General features: G+C 39.2%; 1 protein-coding gene across 2 annotated transcripts in view; it reads right to left on the bottom strand.

Moving 5' to 3' along the window:
* Nucleotides 1-24,423, bottom strand: part of WDFY2 (WD repeat and FYVE domain containing 2) — a 66,209-nt gene that overhangs the window by 21,356 nt on the left and 20,430 nt on the right. For both annotated transcript variants that reach the window (XM_062567048.1, XM_062567050.1), the window contains exons 2-4: nt 10,273-10,340; nt 6,238-6,311; nt 210-264 (exon numbers count right to left, since the gene is read on the bottom strand). In XM_062567048.1, coding sequence (XP_062423032.1) covers nt 210-264; nt 6,238-6,311; nt 10,273-10,340 — 197 coding nt within the window. The remainder of the gene's footprint in view (nt 1-209; nt 265-6,237; nt 6,312-10,272; nt 10,341-24,423) is intronic.

The raw sequence follows: 24,423 nt of genomic DNA, 5'->3' as shown, positions 1-24,423 counted from the left end.
AAAAGGAAAGAAAGAATATGTAATAGCCCTTTAAAAGTCTTGTAATCTCAGAACAAAGTATCAAGATCTACTGATAAAACCAGTATCTATGTTAGTTAAAGAAAATCAATCACATTAAAGGAGAATTGTCTCCATTCACATTCCTTTAGAGAATATTAAAAATAAAACCATGACAATGTCAACTAATTAACATGGATCACAGCTCTTACCCTGGTAACTTTTTACGAGTGTCATCTTGTTGTAGTCTTCTGCCAAAATGAATTCCTGGGGCAGGGGAAAAAAAGAAGAAAAAACAGCAAAGAAACTGTGCTTAGAGATGTAAAGTGTTTGAGAATGTTTTCATTTGAATTTGTTACCAGTGTAAGTTCTCTCTTCCTTTTAACTACAACACTGTCTATACATTTGTTAATTTTGAGTACCTCCATCTAAACAATCAAATTATTTCACTTTTTAAAACTGCTGAGACACAACATCAAGAGTGCTTCTGAACACAACGGAGATAAAAAAGGAACTATTAAAAAAAAGAAAACCCTCAGAAAAGCCCACAGAAATGACTAGCTCTGAGCCAACCTACCACAAAATGAGAGACATGAAATTCAGCACACACCAAACACCCAATTCCTCAGGACAGCCTGGGCAGAAATCTGCATGTGCATGTAAGCATGTGCAGGTATGTGTACACACATGTGTGCATGTACGTGTGCATGTTTGCATGCCTCACACCCCAAATCAAACACTTCAAAAATTCAACTTAAAAATGTAAGAGCACCTTGAAGCCTCTTAGCCCAAACTACATGCCCATGATCCATCACGGGAGCACATGTAAGATTTCTGATCAACTTAAGTCTCTCTGCAGTTCAGGCTAATACTAAATCTGGACTTTCACTTGATTTGATCCCACTATTGGTTAATATTTATTCTAGAATCTTAGAAACAGACTTTCTTGCTTCACTGCTGCTTCCTTGTGGCTAACAAGCAGTTGTGTGTGGGCATAGAGTGTGGTTTAGGATAAACTCTGCTGCCTAGTGGTGTGACTCAGCCTGGCTCAGCCCAGCGTGGCTCACTCCCACGGCCGGGGAAGAGCACACCTATGCAGTCCTGCTGCCCTTGAGCTGCTGTTTAACTGCTGATCTGACTTTCGACCAAAGATATAACGAAAACCAGCAGCTAACAGTCTGTGAGGCAGCCTCGACTCTTGGAAAAACCCCATATGATTAAACTGAATGAGCACCTGGGTATCCCTGCTGCTTATTTCAAAGAGGAGAGTTCCTCAAAGCAGGGAAACTGAATGGTCACAACAAAACTCCTGCAACATTACTCTGGAGCGAGTATCTAGGCAGAAGGTGGGCTCTGCAGCACCATCACATGAACTGGTTTTCAAACCACAGTCAGGTATCTACATACATACACTAAATACTGAGAGAAACATGGGAAAAAACAAGGAGTCCAAAGACATATCATATTAATAATTTATAACAAACTACACATAAATGCTCTGGTCATTTCTGCTCATAAGCTGATTATAGATATGTTCTCAGGAATTGATCTACTTCATCTTCTGTTCCTTTGCTCTAATCTGCCTCATATTAGCTATGTCCTGGCAGCTGAAGATTACAGAGGAGTGTTATTTGAACAGCAGTAACAAATCAATTAAGTCAGCTAGATTTCTATACCAGGGTTATCTTGACTCTAAAAATCATGAAGCGTTAAAGATCTGCTATATCTCCCTATCTGCTTATGGGGAAAAGTGTTTTTCATTAACCATTGCCTGAAGAATCCTAAAACACCACATAAAATGCTTTACTACAATGCCCACTTGAAGCAAGATCTTTTGTTATCAGACCATTAACTTTCTGCTGTTGTTAACTGAAGAGAAACAGTTTTAACTGCTGGACACAGTAGGGGAATATGTCTGCCTTTGCCACCAATTCAGATGTCCTGGTACTAACCCGAACTTCATTGTGGTGGCACACAAATACAGGTGACCAGACTTCAGCAGGAGGGAGAATGTAGTTTGCATTCTTGTCTTTCTTTGGCATTTTGTCAATATTAAATTTGACATGACCATCCTATTAAGACATCTTCAGTGAAAGTCTGAAAGACTTTTGAATCTATTTAACTATAATGCATAGAATCAAGCACAACTGGAATACTAAGGTTTACCCAAGCATTGATTGCCTATATATGCTTAAATAAAAACCACGTGTATTTACTATTGACACACCACTTTCCCTAAAGAGATAAAGGAAAGAACTGGTTCAAGAGTCTGTAACAGCATTACAAAATAAATTCAGTTCCATTAACTTGAATACTGGACACTAAAAAAAAAAAAAAATCTTGCTTTTCCTTTCCTCCTTTTAAAGCATGTGTTACTTCGAGATGTATTTCCTTCTTTGCATTTTCTAATCTTTCTCCAGTCCTTTTACTTCATGTTTCCCTTTACACCATCACATGTTCTTTCATTTCATTTATTCCCCTATCCCTCTCAAGGCCAAATGTATTAATTGCTTCAATGGACAGGTATTTTAACGCAGGGCACCTTGCTCAAGAAATTCATGCCCTATTGCACATACATTGTGTCATCTGCACTACAAAAACATCGACTACGTTTCTTAAAAACATCCTGCCAACAGAAAGAGGTTTTTATCCTTCCATACATAGATACTTTGTGCCTCTCAGAGCTCTTGACACTCAGTTCTCATTAGACAGCTGTTTGGTTCTTCTTAACAAGCTAGAAAGGCTGAGGTCACCCACTTGACTCAGTCAGTGCTTGTTTTTTATCAGAACAGGGAAAGATTACCATGGATAGACCATGCCATTTTAAAAGCATGGGGAGGATCTCCCTAGAGGCTTGGCTTTGTCCTATTAACTCGAGCAATTGACAGCGTTCTCCCCATGTCTTCCAGAGAACAACCAACTAGCAAGAGAACTGGAGGAGGGTGGATGAAGACTCTCAAATTTATTAGCATAGTCTGAATCTATTCCCGTTGCAAAGAAAGCTATGTAAAGTTATTACAGTGTTTTCACTTTATACAATACAAAAATTGGAAGAGGACATAAAATATGATGTAGTTTTCTTGAAGATAAAAATATTAATCTTGCTACAGGGGCAAGGAGGAAGGGTGCATACCATCAGGTAGAGCCTAACTCAATCAAAGGTATTCAAAGTGCTGTTTATGGCCAAATCTGTGGACATCTGCAAGGTTAAGTGATGTGGAAGATGAATCTATTTAGTAAGTATCATCTCCAAAGAAGAAGTCTGAAGAGGCAGCCCTGATGGTCTATTTTCCTTGTTGCTCAGTTCAGAGTGTGCAATAACTGTCTGAACAAGCATGGTCAAAGAAAAAAAAATAATTTCATCTGGCTTCAGTTACATAAAAGCTAAATCCCCCAGTTCCTTCCATAGGGAACAGGGAGAGATACTCATGCCATTCTAAGACAGTTTCTAGGGTAAGTAACATGGAAATCCCTAAGGGCAAATCACCTCTACCTTATGGCTGCAGAGCCTAATGATTCATTTTTTTCTAGGAAGCTAACTTTCAGATGGATAAAGTTAGGTAAGGATTCTTATCTTGGCTGTGGAAGTCCCCTGACTACTACAACTGAAAGACCTTTCCTCTATTGCTTTTCTGTGTGGTATTTGAGAGATTAAAACATTCTTTCCTCCACTTAAGACCAAGGGGTTTATGACCACAGAAAAGTATTCTGGCTTCAAAAAGACAGTTGCTAAGACATAAAATTACAGACATGCTGTTGCTTCTTAAAATGGCATTGCAAAGTGTAAGAAAGACCGAAAGACCACACTTTTTTTTTTTTTTTTGCTTTAAGTACCCCTGCTCATCAAGCAAGAAGATTGACAATCTTTCACTCAAAAAAGTCTATTATTCTGCACAAATGTTTGTGTAGCCTTCTTGAAGAGAAGCTACAAAAGGCTGAAAACAATCTCTTACTGTACCTTTGCAGAACCAAAAATTGTCACCCTGTTGTTACCATGTTTCACATAGAAAAAGTGGGGCACAAAAGCTCACCTCAAGGTTACTGTTGGAACATCTTTCTTTGACAATAGCATAGCTTTCCGTCCTTCCTGAAATGTACCATCCGCACTTCTGAGGTGCCAGGCTTATAACCAAAAGCCATCAAAAACTTCATGCAAAAGAAAAATGCTGTTCCGCTTACTTATCCCCATTTACTTCTGAAAGTAAAAACCTTACTTCCCTGTACTGCGTTATGTGGCACTCATGTGAGAACTGTATGAGCTTAGAGCCCTTTCCAGGAGTCCTTTCTGTTTATACAGTCAAAATGAAGGTGCAGAATGTCAGTATGGAGCTTTTTTATCCTGCACCCAGCTTACACAATGATGCTGAGTGTTACCAGAAGTGTATGGAACAGATGACCAATTACCAAATACTGAGACTACTAGCAGAAGTTACCTGTACTTTCCTCTGAGGTCACAGAGTTAAAAGTGAGTGCCCTAGGCAGTCAGTTCTCTTATTTTGTGGTTAGAGTACCCTGCTTGTATTTTCCTGTGCTAAACTGATCATCATATTTGTGCCCAAGAGGGAAAAATTTCCCCTTCCTCTGGAAAGTGGTTGCAGCCTGCTTTTGAGTACCTCGGAGTGCTTTTTAGCACCTCAATATGGCAAGCGGGTACCCTTTCTCTTCTCCCCTCCACGCCTCCACAACTTCTTACAGCACATTACATTTCTGGCTTTTTTTTACAAGTCTTAGGGTGCTACAGAGGGATGTGAACTTGTGGAAGTTTGTGGAGCAGATGTTCTGCACAATCTACTGCCATGCAGCTGCCTGCAGCTAGTGGGGACTAAAGCAAGCAGCACAGACAAGCCCTTCCCCCTAAAAGCTTGTATTCAGAATAAGGAAAAAAACCCACAGCTTTGCAACAGATAGGATCTGCCTATAGACACAGCAATACAGACTAATAATTACCCAAAGTCACATGTTGGTTTACCAGCTGAATATTTCATTTACTGTCTTTAGCTTTAGAATGGAAAATATTTGACTCCATTCAGACTCAAGCACCTTCCCACTCATCAAGGCAAAATGCCCTGAAGACAAAGGACACATCTCTTGCATCAAGCCAGAGTATTTAAATACCTTCTCCTTTACAGTTGCTTTTACATTCCTCAAAAGGCTGGTGCAACAAATGTGCCTAGCAGGACTGGCAAATTAAAGCTATTTCACAGAGTGGGAAGGAGGGAATTTCAGAGGTGCAGAGAATTCTCTGGCACTCTTCCTGTTGCCTAGACACAAAAGCAGAAATCTCCTATGGCCACTAAAAATCTCCGTTACTGAGCCATTAATAGCTTTATAGGTCAAAACCTTCACATCTTTGATTTAGCTCACAGGCAACAGCTAAAAGGGTCATACATCCTCTCCCAAATATCGGGCTGACTTTAGTGCAAACAGCTGCCCATGTGTCAACCTGCAAACAAATTCATTTAGTTATAAAGCCGGTAAGGCAGAGACACCAGCAGCAGGAGTCTGAAATGGCAGCAAAATATTCTTTAACTGAAAGTGCAGCCTATTGATTAGGCAAAAGTGAAAAATATTTCTCTGACCCACAGGTCTATTCTACTAAGTAATATAGCCCTTAGCCAGTCAACTCAAAGACAGATCCAATGAATAAGGTCAACTACTACTCTCGGTCTCTACACTAAAAGACAGGCTCCTGCTTTAATAGTCTGTTTCCTTTCCATGCACACAGACCCTCTTAGATATTAATGAACCAAATTTTTCAACAACAGCACTGCCAATTAGGAATAGCTCCTATGAAGGAAGTGAGATGAAAACATAAAATCTGAACCACAAAGTTTGGAAAAATAGCTAGATTTGGAACTATAATCTACCTTCTGCCTCTTGGAAGATTATTTTTCTCCTCTTAAAATTGCTGCTTTCAGGAAACTTTGGAATGGTATGATTTATAAGGCACTCAAATTTAATAAAACAACAGCTGTTTTTCTATGTTTTTATTTTTAAGAGATATGCAAATTAAGTCATTTTGTTTAGATGTCTAATAAATACTGCAAACCCTACTCAATATCTATGTGGCAGTTGGCATGAATTTTGTAATAAACTTCAATTTTCTATGCTGCAGCTTCAGTTCTACTAGCAGTAAACTTTATCTCTTCCAAACACTAACAAAAATATCCTCACCACAACATCACGCATATATTTCTCAAAAGGGAAGCATTTCAACTAGAAATCTTTGCATGTACTTACTGAGATTGTACCATTGTCTAGACCTATGGACAGCCTTCTGGTTTCCGGGTTAAAAGACATGCATGAACATGGAGCTGAAAAAAATGAACATGTTGATGAAGTTAACAAAACTGTGATCCTCATTATCTTGAAGTTCTGGAAAGCCTAGAACTAGCTAACATGCTTTACAGTGGTGTTCATCATTTTGCCCCTTCCAAGCATTAAAAAAAGTGTTCTTGTAATTCATTCAGTCCTACTTATTAGGATATGGAATAACTTCTACTTTTTGCTCCAGTTCCCTCATTACTTTCTTGCTGAAGTTATCTGAAAATAGGCATGTCATACAAGAGCAGTTGTGGTATCTTGATATGAGAGATATCAGACATTCCAATATGAATCTGAGAGATTACTTAGCAAAATAACTTAGTTTCCTATATTTGCTTGAACTTTACTGACAATAAAATCAAACATTTTATTACATCAGATGTTTGCATCTTATACCTGGAGTAAGAAAGTTAACTTGTAATTATCAATGTATCAGCCAGTCAGGACTCTGAGTCTAACCATCTCCTACTCTATTTTCACCATAGACAACACTATTATAGTAATCATATACTATGGCCAAAATAAAAGTCTGTTGAAAACTAGACATTGTTTTCTTGCACCAATACTTTTCTATAAACATCAGGATATACTCTTAAATTGCATGCAAGTAAGTCGTGTTACGCTCTCTTGAGAATCTGGTGAGGCTCACATGCCAGTGAAAAACCAGAATTTTCTAAAAAGAGTTTAAGAGTTATGCTTGGTTTAAATGAGAAACTCTGAACTTGCATTCAGCTGGCAGGGACTGTTTTAACACAGCAGCATGCAGCTGGGCATCCTGCTGTCCCAACAGAAAACTTCAGTAATAAGCTTTTAGTAGCAGTTGCCAACTGTACCGAGGGGCAGATTCTCGCCCCTTCTGTAGTAGCAAATTTCATTTTTTTAATTATATTCTTGTGATAAATATACACACTGATATGCTCTTAGTTCTATTTTTTCCCCTCTTGGTCTCTATTCTCCACTATGATTATTTGCAGTGTTACTAGTTAGCTTTGAGTGCTTCCTTTTGCAGTACTGCCTATCTGGTGTATTCTTGGCTTGCATAATGCCTCACTCAGGATTAAACAGTTCAGTCAGCTCAGCAGATCATCCTCATTAGTTTAGCTGGCAGCACAGCTACATGAAGAGAAGGAGAGTCTATGTTGGCTATTAAATAGAAATTGTTCTACCCTCTGTACTGACTCCCTTTTCAAACATTTCCTGCAGGATAACCAACAGCAAGCAGAAAGCCTACCAGATTCCCATCCCATCAGGCAGCTCTCTTTATTCTTTCCTTTCATTCCTGGAATGATTGACTCAATTAAATCAGAGAAATGGCTTCAGTTCAAGGGAACTGTTAGAATGAAAACACTTCAATTAGGGCTACTAAAAGTGTTGAAGTGCTCCTTTCTATACCTTCTCCTCAGAAAAGGTAAACCTGACTCTTTGGTTTTACCTTCTCCTCAGACAGTGGTGTTGTAATGGAATGAGAACATTAAAAAATACCTAACAAAGAAAAAACAATCATAAGCAGAGTAAATATCAAATCTTTTTAAAGGCATTTAATGCTGGAATTAACATAATCTGTATTTTAGCTTTAAAAACTAGACTGTGCATACACTGAAAGGACTACTAATATCTCTGAAGACAATTAATAGCTTGCAGAAACTGTCTCAGGTAAACTAGCTATTTGAAGTATGCTTTTTCCAAATAGCTTGAAGCACTTAAGACACAAAGGTGCAAGCAGCTGCTTGAGATGGGCTAATAAAAAAAAAAGGCACTCTTGTGCTCCAGATCCATGTGTACATAAACATAGCAGTAGAAAGACACTTATCCTGCTATAATCATTTTCCTAAGGGAATTCTTCAGTAATATGTACTCTTGCAGAAATCATTACGTCAGCACTAAAATTATGTCCATACTAGCTACACTAATGTAATTAAAGTGAAACCACTTGTTGTGACACGACTGCAGCAGCTTACGCTTTAGTAAAAGTTAGACAATGACATTCAGATACATAAGCACTTAGGCTCATTAAAAGGAGAGAGAAAAAAGTGTGTGTGTGTTATGGTGGGGTACTCAAGTTCATGAAATTTAAAATCCTTTGGAAATAACAGCCAGGAAAAATACTCTGAAGGCCCTCTACTTCAGTGCCTTGCTATGGTTTGGATTTCAGACTGGAACAAAATAGGAGCCCCATAGTCACTACAGAGGTTGGGCAGGATATTCCTGACGCAGAAGCTTGGCTGTGTAATTCCCCTTATATACAGGGCAAATACACACTGACGCTCCAATTTCTGCCTTTGGAAACTGAATTATGCAGGAATAATCCAATTATATACTTCATGTTCCCAATAGTGTGTCCCCTCTGTTAGAGGTAGACAGAAGTAGAAGAGAAATACACACAGAGAAGTGTCAATGCTGAGTTGCTAGACGAGCCATTTCACAACAGCTGGACTGGGGAAAGCAAACCTCTTTAGCCAGTTTAAGAGAACCTCAGGCCACTGCTAGTAACTGTGGCAGAGCTCCACAGAAACCACCATCTCTAGGTAGTTTCTAATACCCTTTTTGAGCAAAATATTGAAGAGAAAATACCTTCAAGGTTTGACATACTCTTACAAGCTTACCCACAGCAAAAAAAGAAGAGGGATCCTCCTCTATGTTTACCAAATCCATGCTTCCTTGGAGCAGGCAGTCAAACACCATGGCCACTCTAGGTCCCCAAGTTTATGTTGCCATGGAATCAGAACTGTTTCACAGCTATATCTATGTTTCATGGAGACAGATGCCATCTGTCTATAGTTGTGTTATCTTAAAATACTACTTTTTCCAGATAGTGGCAACATCTCAGTGGGCCTGGGCAAATGTTCCCCAATCTGTCTGACATAAGGTCAGCAGGTTCATCAGCTCACTGAAGATGGACTAACCCAGCACTTGGTTTTCCACATCTGAGCATAGTAAAAAGATTTTGCTCCTTCACTGGAAGATATACCTTCTCTGTCTAATATTCTGCTCTAGTATTAGCTACTGGACATTAAGTTCTTATCAAATAAAACCATTTACCATTGCATTTTAATGGACTGAGCACGTGCAAGCAGAAGGGCAGAGTGATTTATATTGCAGACTTATAAACCTTTATGGACTCCATTTGAGCAGAATGCAAGGCTGCATTTTGAGCTCCAACCTTTGCTGATCTGCTTTTGCATTTGGTGCTCATCCCTTGCTATCGTATTTGTCTCCTGCTGCTGCTCTGCTGCTAACACCTCTTGAGAGCCCATCCTTTACCTCTCTTTGCCCTTCACTCTTCACACACAGGTCTCTCTGCTGCTGAACTCTCCCTGTGCAGATTCTGTGCCATCCGTCTTTCCAAACTGCCTTACCTTGCCCTGTGCTAATACGCCATTGCTTACACTTATTCTATTGCTTCTTCCCACTTTCCTTTTAGCACATATTTAGCCCATTTCAGGGTATTCCCACCCACCTTCACTGCAAGTTTCACCAGCTTGTGAGGTCTTTATATCAATGTTGCCATTTTGCGTTGCACACTGGCACATTGGTAAAAGACTGTACTGTGCAGAGAACCTTCCCTGACATTGGGCCCTTCTGTGAAAGAAGGGCACCTCACCCACCAAAGGCTTCTTTTTCCCACTTTGAGCATAGGATCTGATTTAAATTGCTCTACGTAAAGGCTGTGCTGCATTAAATACTTGTAAAAACAATGTAACTGGCACTTGATACAATAACAAAGGACATAAGCATTTAAAACATCATATAATTTACATTAAATTTTAAGAGATGGGATTTTGTATTAACATGCAACTTGGTAAAGCTTCAGAGCAGCTGACAGGATTGTTCAAGTAGAGTATTTAATGGGGAGTGGCAAGCCTGGAAATGGTCATAAACACGAAGCTTCATCAAACTGAGAAGAGCCATTCTGCAAATACATAGCAGAAAATGAACATCTCTTTTACTTACATGGCATCGCATGGTATATGCTGGGCCAGTACTGCCCACTGTCTCTCTTTAGCCAGACACGAACCGTCCTACAAAACAAAAAAAAAAAAAAAAAACACAATATGCACGTGAGGGAGAACTAAAAGGTAACTGAAGGAAAACAATGTGGTGATGATGAATGCACAAGACCATCCTTGAAGTGAAATGATTTTGCTCAGAGGAGAATTAAACACGCAAATTCCTACAGCAAGCCCTTCAGATTGACCTCTGTTAGGTGATGAGAGTAGCCTCTTGCTTGGTACCATGCAGGCCTCAACATCTTAGCTGAACTGCAGTTCATTCTGTCCTCTCAGATGAGGATTCAGGACATACCAAGAAGCCTAGCAAAGTGCTCCTACATCAGCCTGCCCAGCTTCCTACTTCACAGAATCCCTCTCCCTGCTTTCAGGGACATCAGGCCTGGGTCCATCTGCTGCCTGTTATTTTTTTCTGCTTCAGGAAAACTTCTGACTAAAAGAACAAAGTTCTGAACTTTTCAAATTCTATTTACCGTGACTAAATCCATTTATACTTTCACCAACAAGTTCATTAGCTTCAGGAACTTCCCTTCTGCTCAGTGTACTTATAGCACTATCAGATACTCATTCTTCAGCATGAGGCTAAAGAAGCCAAACTCTTTTTTCCTCTAAAGAGGATGATGAGGGCAATAGGCAGCCTGGCAGTCCTTCCCAGCCCCATCCATTTGGAACTGCCATTTTCAAATAGAGGCAATTAGCCCCCTGCAGCAGTGCAGGTTGCTGTGCAGAGACATCACTAGTTTCTTCTCTGCTGGAAGACCCTCTCAATACATCTCAGGATTACTTTTGTTTTCTCATAACTGTACCGTGTTAGCAGCTGCCTGTCATACAACAAGTATGCAGCGCATCCATGTCCTTCAAACATTTGAGACACAGCAACTGAAGCAAGAATCTGGCATGACGTACCATTCACGTCTCTAACTATTTATTACTTCAGTCCTCAGAATCATCTGCTTCCTTTTGATCTGATCTCTGAAGCCTCTTTTCTATTGAAACTCTCTCTTAACTTTAGTTTATCAGCTAATTTCATCAAAACATGCCTAATACCTGTGTTACTAGTCTAGTCCCAGGCTTGGACAGACTGCCTTTCTATTCTGCTTTAACCTTCTGGCAAACAGTAAGTCCAGTGAGGTAAAACATATCATAGATTATTCAACTTATTAAAAAAGACTGTTTATAAAAAAAAAACTTTCAAAAACTAGAGGAAATAAAAATCAAGTTTATTTGCAAAAAGGGCAGCAATTTAGATGCTGTGGGTTTTTTTAAACTGCATCCACTAAAGCAATAAAGGCTTACCACTTAATTTGAAAATTATGTTAACGTTAATCCTGCTAATAAAGTTACATTGAAACAAAATATCTTGCTTAAGTTTAAAAAGAATTTAAAAATCTGGTGGTGATTACTTGTTAAGAGTGAAAGCACTCTTAGTGTTCTAGGCCTGCTCTGTAGGTACACAGTATGTTCTTTCCATTTCATTACATAGTTAAATATATTTCAATTTAATGGCTAATTCATGTAAAATGAGAAAAAAAATAAAGGAGGAAAATAACTGAAATAAGAGTAAGTAAATAAGTCAGAAAATAATTAAAAGTTTAATTTTTATATTCTAAGAATAACTAAGTATGAAAGGATGTTATCAAACAGGAAGGCATCTGAGAGGCAACATAATTATCAAGTCTGTTCATATAACTCATTACAGAAATACTTATCTCTCCAGTATATCATTTTAAATGAAGAAAAACAAAAGATCTTTATTTTTTTTTCCAAATAACCAAGGACAGTTACTTTAAGTAACTCTAAAACTCTCTAAAACAACTATTTAAAAGTTAAGCATTACAAGAAATTCTAATATCAAAGTATAAGTTAATATAAAAGTGTAAAAATTCTTACTTATGTCAGAAGGTGATAAATCATGATTTTCTTCTATTAGATCCCTAGACTAGACACAGCCTTTTTTCAAAAGAAAGAAAATCGGCCTCAGCTCATCCATGTCCATGAGTAACATGTTCTCAAAGGGGATTGCGGCTGCAGAATGAACTGCTAATAATTGAACCTGGCAGATGCTAAATGCTGATAGAAGAGAGTGTCTTCTTCTCGGGTGCAGTTCTGCACGTTTTTGTATACTTCTTAACAAAATTAATACACATTTGAAGTAAAACGCAGAGCTTTTAAAGCCTCTAAGGAAAGCCAAGAAAACACAAATGTAAATGAAGATGTATTTATTACGGATATTTTGCAGGAAGGCTACTTGCTGGTTGAGTGGTTACTGAACTGCAACATCGAGCCTCCACCAAGGCAGCTCTACTCTTCAGCTGCTCTACAACAAGTCATGGGGCATCTTCTTGGATGTGAATCATTCCTTTAGCCTCACCATTGAACTGGCCAGGAAAGACTTCTTAGTCTTCTTTCTGACGACCAAGATGTTTTGCCCATACAAATCCTAATTTGTGTGTTTAGCCTGCAGTGCGCTCCAAGAAACACGAGCCTGTACAATGTCGGTGGGCACAATGCAAAATTATCTGTTCAGTCCCTGTTCTGGCCTGAGGCTCCTGTCATCTCCCTGCTGGAAAAGTGGGTACCACTTTGAGCTGCAGAGTTGAGTTTCTGGAACTGAACCATAGATGGGACTCCTGTCTTATACTCATTATGGTTTGTGTTAAGATAAGAGAAAAGGCAAATAGAGTTGCTGCATGCAATACAGACACATCTAAGATGTCTAAGCACTATCTGAGGATGTTTGCGTGTTGCAATACTGTTAACTTTGCTTTAGGGAGATCCAATACCACCACTAAATGGAGAAACTAGGTATCCATTAGACTCTAGTTCTCCAGGATATCAATATAAGCATCGAGTCTAAACATTTATCAGTTTTATAAAACAGATCCTCTCTCTCCTGTTTTGGAATGATTTCCTTCCTCATTCCTCTCTCCCGATTTTTTTTTTTTTTCACCAAGATGTACTTGTAAAACACAGTATTGCCTTCACGCCCCAGGCATACACTAGCTGCCGGACGTACAACAGAACAAAGGTTGCCCTCAGCACACAGAATCTGCTACGATATTTTATAAGTATTCTTGGGCTTCACAAATCTGTTTTGAATTTTAACAAACTCATCACCTTTTATTCCTTGGACTATATATAAGATAGTTATTCCTTCTCAAAATTTCAGATTATCAGAATAATTACTAACATCATTAATACTTAGATTAATCCTTTGCTTTCCTTATCCAAGGGATGCATATTATCGAGAAATTCACAGATATATTTGAGGTTTTGGTGAGACATGGGGACACCATAGAATTCTGTCTGTAAACAGCAGATATATTTGCAACATTCATTACTGTCAACTATGCTTAATTCTTTACAAAAAAATATAGATCTTGCTGTGCCAAATACTCACAAACCAAAGATCATAGCTGCAATATGGGAGTTTCAGTCCTATCCCTGTAATAGTCAGACAAATCTAAATTCAAGGAGATTTCTGCAGTGTGTTTACTGCTTGATTCTATTCCAGCTTTCTGACAGACAGGTAATGAGAGGGCCCCAAAACTGCTACATTCTGAACGCCAACAAATAGCCTTTTTTATACACACACACACACACTCTCACAAATGAAAAAAAAAGACCTTGTCAAGCATCCTCTGTTGGGCGATGATTTCAGATAAACAGGAGACAAAACTCACCTGAAGAATATGAAATACTGCAGTGATACTACCCTCTAGAAGGTCTATTTCTAGCTGCCTCCCAACATATTCTCTTATTTACTAAGACATCCGGAGAAAAATGTATAAGTATTTTATTCAATAGTTAAAACTGTATAAATTAAGAACCTGGGTACAAATGGAAGGATCAACTGTTGACAGAAACATAGGCTGGCAATTTTACAGAAGCCTTCACAAAATAAACCTCCAGCAAAACGACTCATTGAAGGATGAGAGGAAGCTTTGCTGCAACCATTGGAGGTGTCCTTCAAGATATACAAGTTCTCATATTTAGATATTTTACCTGTAAAAAGACAGTAAAAGACACTCAGGTCTGTGCTACAGAACCACTGTGTAAGGTGCTGCAATAGAAAGCAGAATTTACCCTTAAGGATTTTATAAATAAAAAGGAAAAAGGTAACATGTTATTTTTTGTTCTGAATATCTGAACAATCCAATGTTGCCGGCCTGGTCATTAATGTTTTTACTAGAAGACTTCCTAGCTTTAATCATTTGGCATCTTGTTGAAGCAAGAGTTAAACTGATGTTTCAGTTGGTGGAAGATCTCAAATCTTATCCTATCTATTATACTAAAATATTCAACTGATGAATAATCTTTTAGAAACAGCTGTAAAAGAAACAGTCAGTTTATCCCCTATACCTAACATTTTTCTCCTAAAGTTTTAGGGTCTGAAGTATTCTCCAACTGTACATATTAAATCTATGCCAGCCTCCCACTTATTCCTAGCCTACTCTAAGTTTTTGCTGGTTTTGATGTATTTTAACCAGTAAGAAGACAAGTTTCTATTCCTTTATCATTTGTTTTGAAAGCTCTTTTTCTTAAATACTGAAACCATTCAGAAGTTTTAGAAACTGCTAAAGCTTATGTACCCTCGCTTACCGCACCAAAGTTAGATTCCTACACCTTTAGATTGCTGCAAAATTAAAAACAAAAAAAAAATCCTACAGACAGTGTCATTTCTTTGACTGCAAAATCTATGCAGGGCCAATGCATCCAGGGCATTTGTTGAAGAATTCCAATTGGAAAGAGAGAGAAATAAAATGGGACAGAATGAGCAATAATTTTGCTCCATACCCAGAAGTATCAACACACCGTGGAAGGAACACAGTAAGAAAACTGCTGCTTCATTACGGTTTTGATCTTCTGTCCTGAGGTGCTGAGAAAAAAAGGGGAGGCATCAAACACAATACAAGGTGTGAAATTGGTTCTATTTCCATTTGTACAAAACCTTGATCAGTCAGTTTTTAAAGTTATAACAGGTTCATCTAGTGGTCCTCCTCTCTAATACCCCATTAGTATTTTTGCTCCTTGGAAAAGGAAAGTAGGTCTTTGGTGCAAATGACACCACATAGTTGACAAAAAAACCAAAAACAAACAAAAAACAAAAAAAATTCCCTTCTGCCAGCTGTCTGAACCATAGGGCTGATTTAACAGTCAAAGAACAGTTTCCAAGCAGGAAGACACTTGAATATTCTTTAACCATTTTAATATTAATATCTAGCTACTTAACAGCCAGTAGACAGGAAGATAGTTTAGGATAATACTATATCCAGGGGTAGTGTTCATCTGCAAGGTTTTCTGCATGCCTAATGGAGCACATATGTCCCAGCATCAATACATTAAATCTTCTTTTTTTCTTAAAAAAACATTTTAAAATCCACTAAATATCCATTAATAAGCAATTCAGAAGTGTTCAAAAATGATGTGTCTCTGAAAACTGAGTGTCTGTGCTGGAAACAGCAAAAGCTTTATCTGTTGTCATTAGACAAACATGACAACAGTACTATTTAAAATCCAACCAGAGCACTGACAGTTTTACTGTCTTTGACAGAGAAGCATTGTCATTAGAAGTAGGATGAAGAAAAATATCTAATAACTGCACCGAAGATACTACAGTATTATACACTTCCCCAGCTTCTGCAGGGACTTTTATGGGCAGGAGATGTGAAGAGATTCTGGCTCCTGCCAATTAGTGATAAGCGCTGCTACTGGGATTTTCTGAAAGAATAAAAGACCTTTCATGTTTCGTGGCAGCTTGTGAGCCAACACCAGTGTTCTGTAACCCACGACAGAGAGTTTCTTTTCTGTGATAAATTTTGCAAGGGAAGATATGAAAACAAAAGACAAAAAGTAGAGCAGATTTCCAAACTAGCCTCTGTTTCAGGGAAAACAGAAAGAATTTTAATAATCAAAGCTTCAGGCCCCAAGAGGAGTTTCTCTAATAGGCCTTCATTCTATGTCAAAACCCCCAATGCTAAACCAACCCCCTCCCGAACGTCCAACATGCTCTCCCCCCGAAAGACCCAGGAATGTACGTACTTCTCAGAACCACCTTACGCTAATCTGCATGGAGACTATTACCCAATTCTGATAGAAAATTCTGTAGAAACTATAAAATATTAGGGCACATTCCAAGTCCTACATTGTTTTCACTGGTACTGTTAAACAAATGTACAATTTAAACTTAACTGTTGAAGGGTTCACTAACAACTCTTGCTAAGACTTTAAGATAGTGTATTAGGGAACTATTATAGGGTCTCTCCTATAATAAAAGGCCAAGCTTAGGTTCTTAAATGAAATGTAACCACTAGTTCATGATAGGTGGATGGTGAGTGGGAAAAAGATGAAAGTTTTGAAAAATCTGTTTAATTTCGGGTCTCTTTTAAAGAGAGGTTAACGTTTGGAACTGATTACATAAGCGAGCTTCTGGAAGAGACAATATCTTCACTGCAAACTTAGTCTGTAACTCAAGCATCAGCAGCAGTAATTGCACTCGTCACTTCATATGCCTCATGCGCTGCATCTAAAGCCCGACTGCCACCAGTATAGCCACCCTTGTGCACAAAGCTCAGATGCACCAGAGAGCCCCAAGTGCTTCAAGAGAGCTAAATCAAGCAACTGCCATGCATAGCCCTATTGACATAAAATCCCAGTGACATAAACCCACCCACTGACATAAAACTCCACTCTCAACCCCCACTTGCTTTCACACATGCCTGGGCTAGCTGAGAAGGTTTTAGGTGTGGAGAACCACAAAAACAACCTCTGTGATGGTAACCTACATAGCATTTATCATACACTGGTTGATAGAGACTCCAAACTTCTCATTTTTCTTCTTGCCATATAAAAATGATGCCAGAGGCAAAATTTACAATGCAAGCACCCACTTGATGCTAAACAGGGACCTCAGGAGCAACTTTAGAGTCTGGTTCAAACGGAAGAGTAGAAGAGAAGCACACAAGGGTGTTCAGTTATAGACTTTTTTGACCATCAGCTGGTGACAAAGAATCTGTTTTCTGTCAACTTTGATGATTCTCCTCATTATATCTAAATAGTTCATATTAAATCTTTGCCCTCCTTTACAATCACAGAATCACCAAATCACAGAACAGATGAGGTTGGAAGGGACCTCTGAAGATCATCAAGCCCAACCCGTCTGCTCAAGCAGGCTCACCTAAAGCATGTTGCACAGGATTGCGTCCAGATGACTTCTGAACATCTCCAAGGAAGGAGACTCTACAGCCTCTTTGCGCAAGCTGTTCCAGTGCTCTGTTATCCTCACAGTAAAGAAGTTTTTCCTCATATTCAGATGGAACTACTTCTGCTCAGTTTGTGCCCATTGCCTCTTGTCCTATCATGGGGCACCACTGAAAAGAGTCTGGCCCCATCCTCTATACATTCTCCCTTCAGAAACTTATGCATATTGATAAGATTAGCCTTCAGTCTTCTCTCCTTCAGACTAAACAGTCCCAGCTTAGTATCATATGAGAGATGCTCTAATCCCTTGATAATCTTAGCAGCCCTTCATTGGGCTTGCTTCAGTAGCACCATGTCCTTCTCTGCAGAGCTGTTTTCTAGCAAGTTAGCCTCCAGCCTGTACTGGTGTATAGGGTTAGTCCTATTTCCCTTTGCTGAATCTCATGAGGCTCCTCCCTGTCCATCTCTCCAGCCTGTCAAGGTCTCTCTGAATGGCAGCACAGACCTCTGGTGCATTAGCCACTTCTCCCAGTTTTGCGTCATAAGTAAACTTGCTGAGTGTGCTCTCTGTCCCTTCATCCAGGTCACTGATGAGTAAATTGAACAGGATGGGACCCAATATTGACCCCTGGGGGACACTGCTAGCTACAGGCCTCCAACTAGACTCTGTGCTACTGATCACAACCCTTTAAGAACTGGCTGAAAGGCAGAGCTCAATCTACTAACTGTCCACTCATCTAGCCCAAGTCAAGGTAGACAACATTCACTGCTCTCCCCTCATCTACCCAGCCAGTCATTCCATCACAGAAGGCTATCAGATTGGTTAAGCAGGATTTCCCCTTCGTGAATCCATGCTGGCTACTCCTGATCACCTTCTTTTCCTCCATATGCTTGGAGATAGCACCCAGGATGAGCTGTTCACCACCTTTCAAGGGATGGAGGTGAGGCTGACTGGCCTGCAGTTCCCTGGGTCCTCCTCCTTGCCCTTTTTGAAGGCTGGAGTGACATTGGCTTTCTTCCAGTCCTCAGGCACCTATCCAGTTCTCCATAACCTTTCAAAGATGATGGACAGTGGCCTAGCAACAGCAACTGCCAGTTCCCTTAGCACTGGTGGGTACATCCCATCAGGGTCCATGGACTTCTAGATGTCAAATTTGTCTAAATGATTTCTAACCTGGGATCAAGATCTCTAATCTAATTCTCCTCAATCAAGGAAAATGATTCCTTTCTCTAGACTTTCTCTCTCATCTCCAGGCTCTGGGATTCCTGAGGGCTGGCCTTAGCAGTAAAGACAAGCAAAGAAGTTATTCAGTAACTCTGCCTTCTCTGTATCCTTCATTATCAGGGCCTCCTGCCTCACTTAGTAACAGGTCCACATTTTCCTTAGTTTTCTTTGTTACTTATGTATTTCAAGAAGCCCTTCTTGCTGTCTTCAACATCCCCTGCCAGATTAAACTCCAAATGGCCCTTAACTTTCTTACTCCCATCCCTGCATACACAATGTTGCTCTAGTCCTCCTAAGTGGCCTGTCCCTGCTTCTACCTTCTGTACACTTCCTCTTATGTTTGAGTTTTGACAGGATCTCCTTGTTCATCCGTGCAAGGGGTCTGCTCTCTTTGCTTGACCTCTTGCTCACAGGGATGTGCTGTTGCTGAGCTTGAAGAAAGCGATCCTTAAATACTAACCAGATCTCTTGGACCAGATCTCTTCCTTCTAGTGCCCTATCTTCTGTCATGTGAATGTCTTGCCTCACTGATACTCAGCATCAGCTTTCAGAGTTGCACAGTATAGTTTCTTGCCAGTTCCAGCAAGATTCTAGATCCAACAAAGATTGAAGTATGTATTTTACATAAAATTATCATGAATAATCTCATCTTGAGCCAATATCTTCAGAGAAGACAGAGAATGACCTACTGAGGAGTTATATAGACCTTAGTCAGACGTTAATGATCTTGCAGATCACTTTGCTATTTCCTTTCTGCTCAAGAGGAAAAGGGTGGAAAAGTCTTGGAAGGGAAAAAAAACTACAGGCTTAAAGTACTGTACATCTATCACCTATCTTCGGGAAAACCTTGCACGCAATAGTATGTCAAGCAAGCAGGCAGGTGTACTGAAAGATGGCAATTTTTCACACCATTTTCTCTTTGTTGTTTTTTGGCATATCCAAGCTGCTTTCAGAAAACAGCTGCATGGTCACACTCAGCTTGCACAATATTCTAATTCATGCCTTGCTTTGTAAGATATTTCCTCATTTAATTTATGCTGCTGTAAACTGAGTGCAAATACAGATTGCATAACAGAAAACTTCTGAAGCTTTGTTACGTTATATAGAGCTATAGAATTTCATGGGTTTATCAGGGAAAAACCGTTGCACCCAGTGGTGCTGAGGCCTAAATAAAGAACTCTCTTTCTCTTAACCCTCCAGTTTTGTTTTAAATAGAAGTACTTCTGGTATTTTGTGGGAAGTGATTAAAACAAAGATTCCTAGGAGACAATCTTTGGAGAAATGGGTTTTTATTAGTCAGAAAATGATAACTACATAGACAGTTATTCTAGTCAGTTGTGAAACAATTTCCACTTTTTTTTTTTTTTTTTTTTTAATTTTCTGGACAATGAGCAATACAGTTCAATGATTTTTTTCTGGTCACCCAAGCACATATGCCTGGAAGCAGTGCATGTTCTGCGATTTAGGCACAGGACCAAATCTGATTCTGACCAGTTTCCACAGCAGGGACTTTGTGCAAGTAAACAGACATCAAAAATGAACCAGAAGTCACAGGCAGAGAAAACATGCATTACCCGGAGGGTACTAGCACAAGGTTCAGAAAGCTGGAGCTGCCTCAGGTCTTCAGTAGCTCCACAAAAACACTGATAATTATACATCATAAGAAGCAGTGCAACGATTATACCACATTCCAGCACAAGTGCTATAGAGAAGCTAATTTCACCTGCAAATGCAGGTAAATGCTGGGAACTGGTGTTCTGAGCGAGCATCAACCTACAGCTTTGAAATTATTAATAATTTCATAAATGCTTCTTTTCAAGCAAAGTTTCAAAGTTAATTTCCTCACTAAGATCTGTGCACCAGCCTTCCTTACAGGGCTTTTGGATAACAAAATGATTTTCATGCCTCCCTCCTTTCTACAGACCCCCGCCACTTGCTCTACACCAAACGATCTCCTTCCAGAGCAAATGTTGTTTCAGGGCTTCCAATACTGATTGATTTGGGAAGCACACCACCTTTTGAAGGTAATCTCATTGGATAACTTAATAATTTCAATCCAATTACTTTCACCTCCTTCCCACATTCAAATGTTTAAGTAATGAAAGCTATTAGGAGGATCCTCATTGGATTAAAATACAGGCCTGCTATGCAATAAATGACTCAGTGGAACCATGCTAAAAATATCTAACAGATCAGTGATTTGCAAGAAAGCAACCCTCTAGTTCCCCTCTAAATCACCAGTGAAGCAAAAAGCTAAGAACAAGAAACTATTAGGTCATCATCCTGCTTCCAAGATGTCCTGTAGAGGAAAACAAAAACCAGATCAAAAAAAATAAAAGAATAAGAAAAAAAAAGTTTTTCAGAGCTACTGCAGACTATCAACTAAGTTAGCAATAATTTTTAAATTCATCATTTATGCATCTTCACTCGGCATGTTACGCATGCAGCATACACAACAATGATTTTATGCTTTTGAATCTGCATATTGAAAGCTAGACAAACTCATCTTTAATATACACACCACGAGTATTACGTTTCTAAAAAGTTGCATTAATATACAGGTTAATTTACAGGAGAACATTGATATTCGATCTCAAAGACTAACTTAAAGTTTCTAGTCAGAATTTACAACAAAAACAAATGCCAATATGTTGGAGCTGAAAGAATTCTCTCAATTTTACTGTTCACTCCCTGATGCTCTGAAGTGATACAATGACGTCAGTGAGAAAACAGTACAGCATCTGAGAAGAGAGGTGAATTCAGAAGAACGAAGTCTGTAAGTAACAGAGGAATGAAAAGGAAGGAGAGAGATCTTGGCTTGAGTAGTCATATCTTTAGGCCTCATAATTTGTTTTCCACATAAATGTTTTCCTTGCTTAACTACACAGTGCAACATCTAGTACATTATGTACTTACTGCAGTGGAAGAAAACCATGCTTCCACATCCATAGGATGATGCTCTCTCTCAGCATTTTAATTTCTGGTTTGCATCATTGGCATCATTCACTGGAAAAATACTGCTAAATCAACTCACGAACTCCTTCACTTCTTGGTGGATATTTTATACATTAAACGGGGTACAACTATTTGTTGCAGATATATGAGGATCCTAGCATGACTAAGTGTACCAGAAAAAGGGTTCTAGCTGCAAGAAGAAAAGAGCACACACAACCTCTGAAGTGTTATTTGCTATTGAACACATACCTATTTCATTCAATAAGCAAACATCTAATGTTTAATTCATACAACATAAAAATTGTAGGGGAAAATTTGTTTCCAGGAGTTTCTTTGACTGTGAGAAAAGCATCAATAAGATTCTGATGCAAATGAACCCCTTTGCAAGCAAACAGCTTTTGAGCCCTAACATCCTCACAGTTCTCATTAAAGCTTTTTATCTTCCAATTTACATTTGTATTTCTGTCACTGTATTAACCAACAGTTTAATTAGTTATTTTCTGGATTTGTTCTCCATGGGGGAAAAAACAAAAAACAAAACAAAAAAAAACCCTTATACATTGTATTGTACAGGTAAGCTCCTTCACCAACAGACAGGACAATCAGCTGGTCACATGAGGCTATAGATGTGGAAGGCTTATTGAAACACCTGCTGCAAGCATAGTTGGGCTTTTGTTTTTAAAATATTGGTGAACAATCATGGCACTGTTTTTCTAGAGACAGGTCGTCTTCCTGGATTATATTTGCATGCTCTGTGCCACAACAAGGTGCCTCTGGAAATGCTCTCCTTAGGGGCATCAAGGTCTTTCTACAGAAAAGTCCCATTTCCAATTTGCCACTGAATTTCAACAATGATTCACAGGTGATAAAGTGTTCCTTCAGCTTTTCTGTTCATTAGAATTTCACTCTCAGGGCAACCTGACTCAGAGTTATTTTCATTGTCCTTGCAAACACCCTACTCTTAACCTCTTCGCACTGCTAGAGGAAGTGAGAAGCCACTCTGTTGCCCTGGTTAAGCAGAACAGCTTTCACTGGGGAGTCACAGTACTTTCTGGGAAGGAGAGAAGCAAGCCCAGTAGCTTTAGTGCCAGCACTTTTCAAAAAGAGACAGACAGAAAGCAGGGCAAAGAATTACAAAACCCAGCTCAACCCTGAAAAGGTTTGTTCTTCAGCTACAAAGCAACAAAACTGCTGTGCCAGTGTTCTCGGGTTTCTTCTCCCCATGCACATTGAAGGGTACCTCGTGAGGTGCAAGTAAGGCCCAGGACTCAGAATGTGCAATTTAGGGTTGATCTGACATTTCAAGGGCTTAGCAGACAGGCTGTTGGTCATCCCTGCAGATCCCTTAGAGTAGGGTGGGTGTAAATCAACACATCTGAACAGAAACTGTTTTTAAATCTGTATTGCAAGACTGAACAACCCATCCTAAACTTTAGGTTTTACTACTGAAAGAAGTTCTGAGTCGTTATCCACCCCAAGCATCCAATACCCATTCACATCCAGCCACCTCCTTCATATAGGCATGTTATAGCTTTCCCATCCTTCAGTGCCCAACTTCATATTGTGCTAATGTTCTTTTATTATCTGGAAGTTAGTCAACTGCTGATTTTCCTGAGCATCCTCTTGTTACTGTGTCACAAGTTTCTGTTCCCTCTACTTTCTTTATTGCTTAGTTGCTGTGTATAATTCCACCATTTCATACATGCTTCCTCTTTATAATCAGTCTTTCCAATCTCTTGAGAAAGCTGTTCTTGTGTCCCATTCTCCTTACCTACTCTCCAAATCCCTTTACTTATCCAATATTCTGTCTGGACCGGTATATTCTGTACTGAATGCAGCAATCCAGAGACAAGCAAACCCGCTGAATTAGTATAATTGTTTTCCTTATCTGTCTTCTCCCCTTATGTATACCAGTAGTGTTTGCTTAATTGACAGCAGCTGTACATGTTTTTTTTTTTTTTTTTTAATGCAGATGGATATAATTTAGAAACTTCCAAAATACATAAGGAAGAAAAATTTATGTTTAGCAACATTAGATTCTCTCTGCAATACACTATTATCCACTTATATTCTCCTGCAGTTCTCATCTGCCCAGACCCAATCAGCTTATCTGCTAATTTGGGACAGACAAGTGGCCCAGACTGCATTTGGGGGAGAGAACAGCAGAGGATTCACTAGCTACAGATCTTAGGGGCAATTCCAGAACCACATGTTCCTGGCAAGGGAGATGGAAAAGAAAACGATAAAAGACGGCAAAAGGCAGAGGCAATTATATGCTAAGGAAAACATTGACAGTATACATCATACCATCCCTTTATCAAGATAATACCGGAAAACCAAGTCTACTACCTTGGCATAGAGAGGATGTAATACCAGCTTCTTTCCAAGGTATGGAAGAATACATTATTTAAGTATGTGAAATGGTGCAACACACTAACAGCGCAGCTTTGTAAAGACTGCTGGTGGAGCACTGCACTGACAGGAGGTGAATGCTCAGGGTACTGTTACGCATGCACCAAACCAGTAAAAGCTATAGCAGCTCCACTTCGTTTAGCTAATTGTTACCTTACACCTAACTTCTGCCTTGCAATGAGGGACAGCTCTCAGTTCATGACAAGTCCATTAAACATCATTAAAGCCTCTCTGTTGGTATTCTGAACCTTGTTACTTGTTTACTATACCGACTTATTTTTCTCTAGAGGTTCATAAGAAGAG

The sequence above is a fragment of the Rhea pennata genome, chromosome 1, assembly GCF_028389875.1.
Source record: "Rhea pennata isolate bPtePen1 chromosome 1, bPtePen1.pri, whole genome shotgun sequence".
In the NCBI taxonomy this organism is placed as follows: domain Eukaryota; kingdom Metazoa; phylum Chordata; class Aves; order Rheiformes; family Rheidae; genus Rhea; species Rhea pennata.
Note: the sequence above shows the minus strand (reverse complement) of the source record. Positions and strands in the feature narration are given on the sequence as shown.